Here is a 923-nt window from a genome sequence, read left to right on the forward strand (position 1 = left end):
CCTAGGGAAGCAGCTGAACTCCGATTTGGAAGAACTTACCCTCGTCATCACCAACAACAACTCTTTCTAGCTCCTTTCATTCTACCTTTCCAACCACTATGTCTGTGGACCACACCGGTACTTTTGATTGCTATAAACCCAGGTCGGTAGCAGCCGAGGACTTACTTTCGGCCTGGTGCCTGACTACAGCCACTAAGCATTGCCTTGCCACAGATTGGCTTCCTAGATTCCTTGATGGATATTTCACCTTTTAAAAGACACATCCCCCATGGCATGGAGCCAAGGTCTTGCCACAATAGCAGTATAGGGAAAGTATGCATCCACCACGATGAAGTTCACTTCCACGACTTCTGACCCTGCCTGAATAGTTAGCTTGATTTGGTCCTTCAGATAGACAATCTTCCCATCGAAACCTATTAGTGGGGAGTCGTAGCTAGTCAGGTCCTCAGGCCTCAACTTCAGCCCCTTATACAGTTTGGGGTACATGATCTCGGTACCACTGCCCTGATCTACCAGCACCCTTTTAACGCCGTACCTTTTAATCCTGAGAGTAACTACCAGGGTATCATCGTGTGGCTGCAAGGTTCTAATTTTATCCTCATTGGAAAAGCTTAAAGCTGGTCGGGCCTCCGATCTAACCCTCTTCGAATTAGGGGGCGAGTCCCCTGTAGATGGCCGAGCTACAGACATCACCTTGGATGGCTGAGAACTAGTCCTCCCTAGGGTAGCCAGGATGACACTGATTATACCCAGATGTGGTCTTGCAGAAACATTTCTCTGAACTCCTGACCCTGTCTGGCCACCCTATCTGCTGGGTTGGTACAAGAATTGCTTTAACTTTCTACCTCGAACCAGCTGCTTCAGGTGATTCCACAAAGTCCTGCAATCTTCTGTGGTGTCTTCGCTCCTAGTGGTATTGGCAA

General features: G+C 48.5%; 1 protein-coding gene across 1 annotated transcript; it reads right to left on the reverse strand.

Annotated features, from left to right (window-relative positions):
- Nucleotides 1–243: 243 nt before the first annotated feature.
- On the reverse strand, nt 244–690 carry LOC142632679 (uncharacterized). Its single transcript, XM_075807049.1, has one exon. The coding sequence runs from the start codon at nt 688–690 to the stop codon at nt 244–246; it is 447 nt and encodes a 148-aa protein (XP_075663164.1).
- Between the last annotated feature and the right edge of the window lie 233 nt (nt 691–923).

Source organism: Castanea sativa, chromosome 1, assembly GCF_040712315.1.
Source record: "Castanea sativa cultivar Marrone di Chiusa Pesio chromosome 1, ASM4071231v1".
Taxonomy (NCBI): domain Eukaryota; kingdom Viridiplantae; phylum Streptophyta; class Magnoliopsida; order Fagales; family Fagaceae; genus Castanea; species Castanea sativa.

What these genes read in the sequence shown, in the direction of transcription:
- LOC142632679 (XM_075807049.1), bottom strand. Translation starts at nt 690, where the DNA reads ATGTCTGTAGCTCGGCCATCTACAGGGGACTCGCCCCCTAATTCGAAG.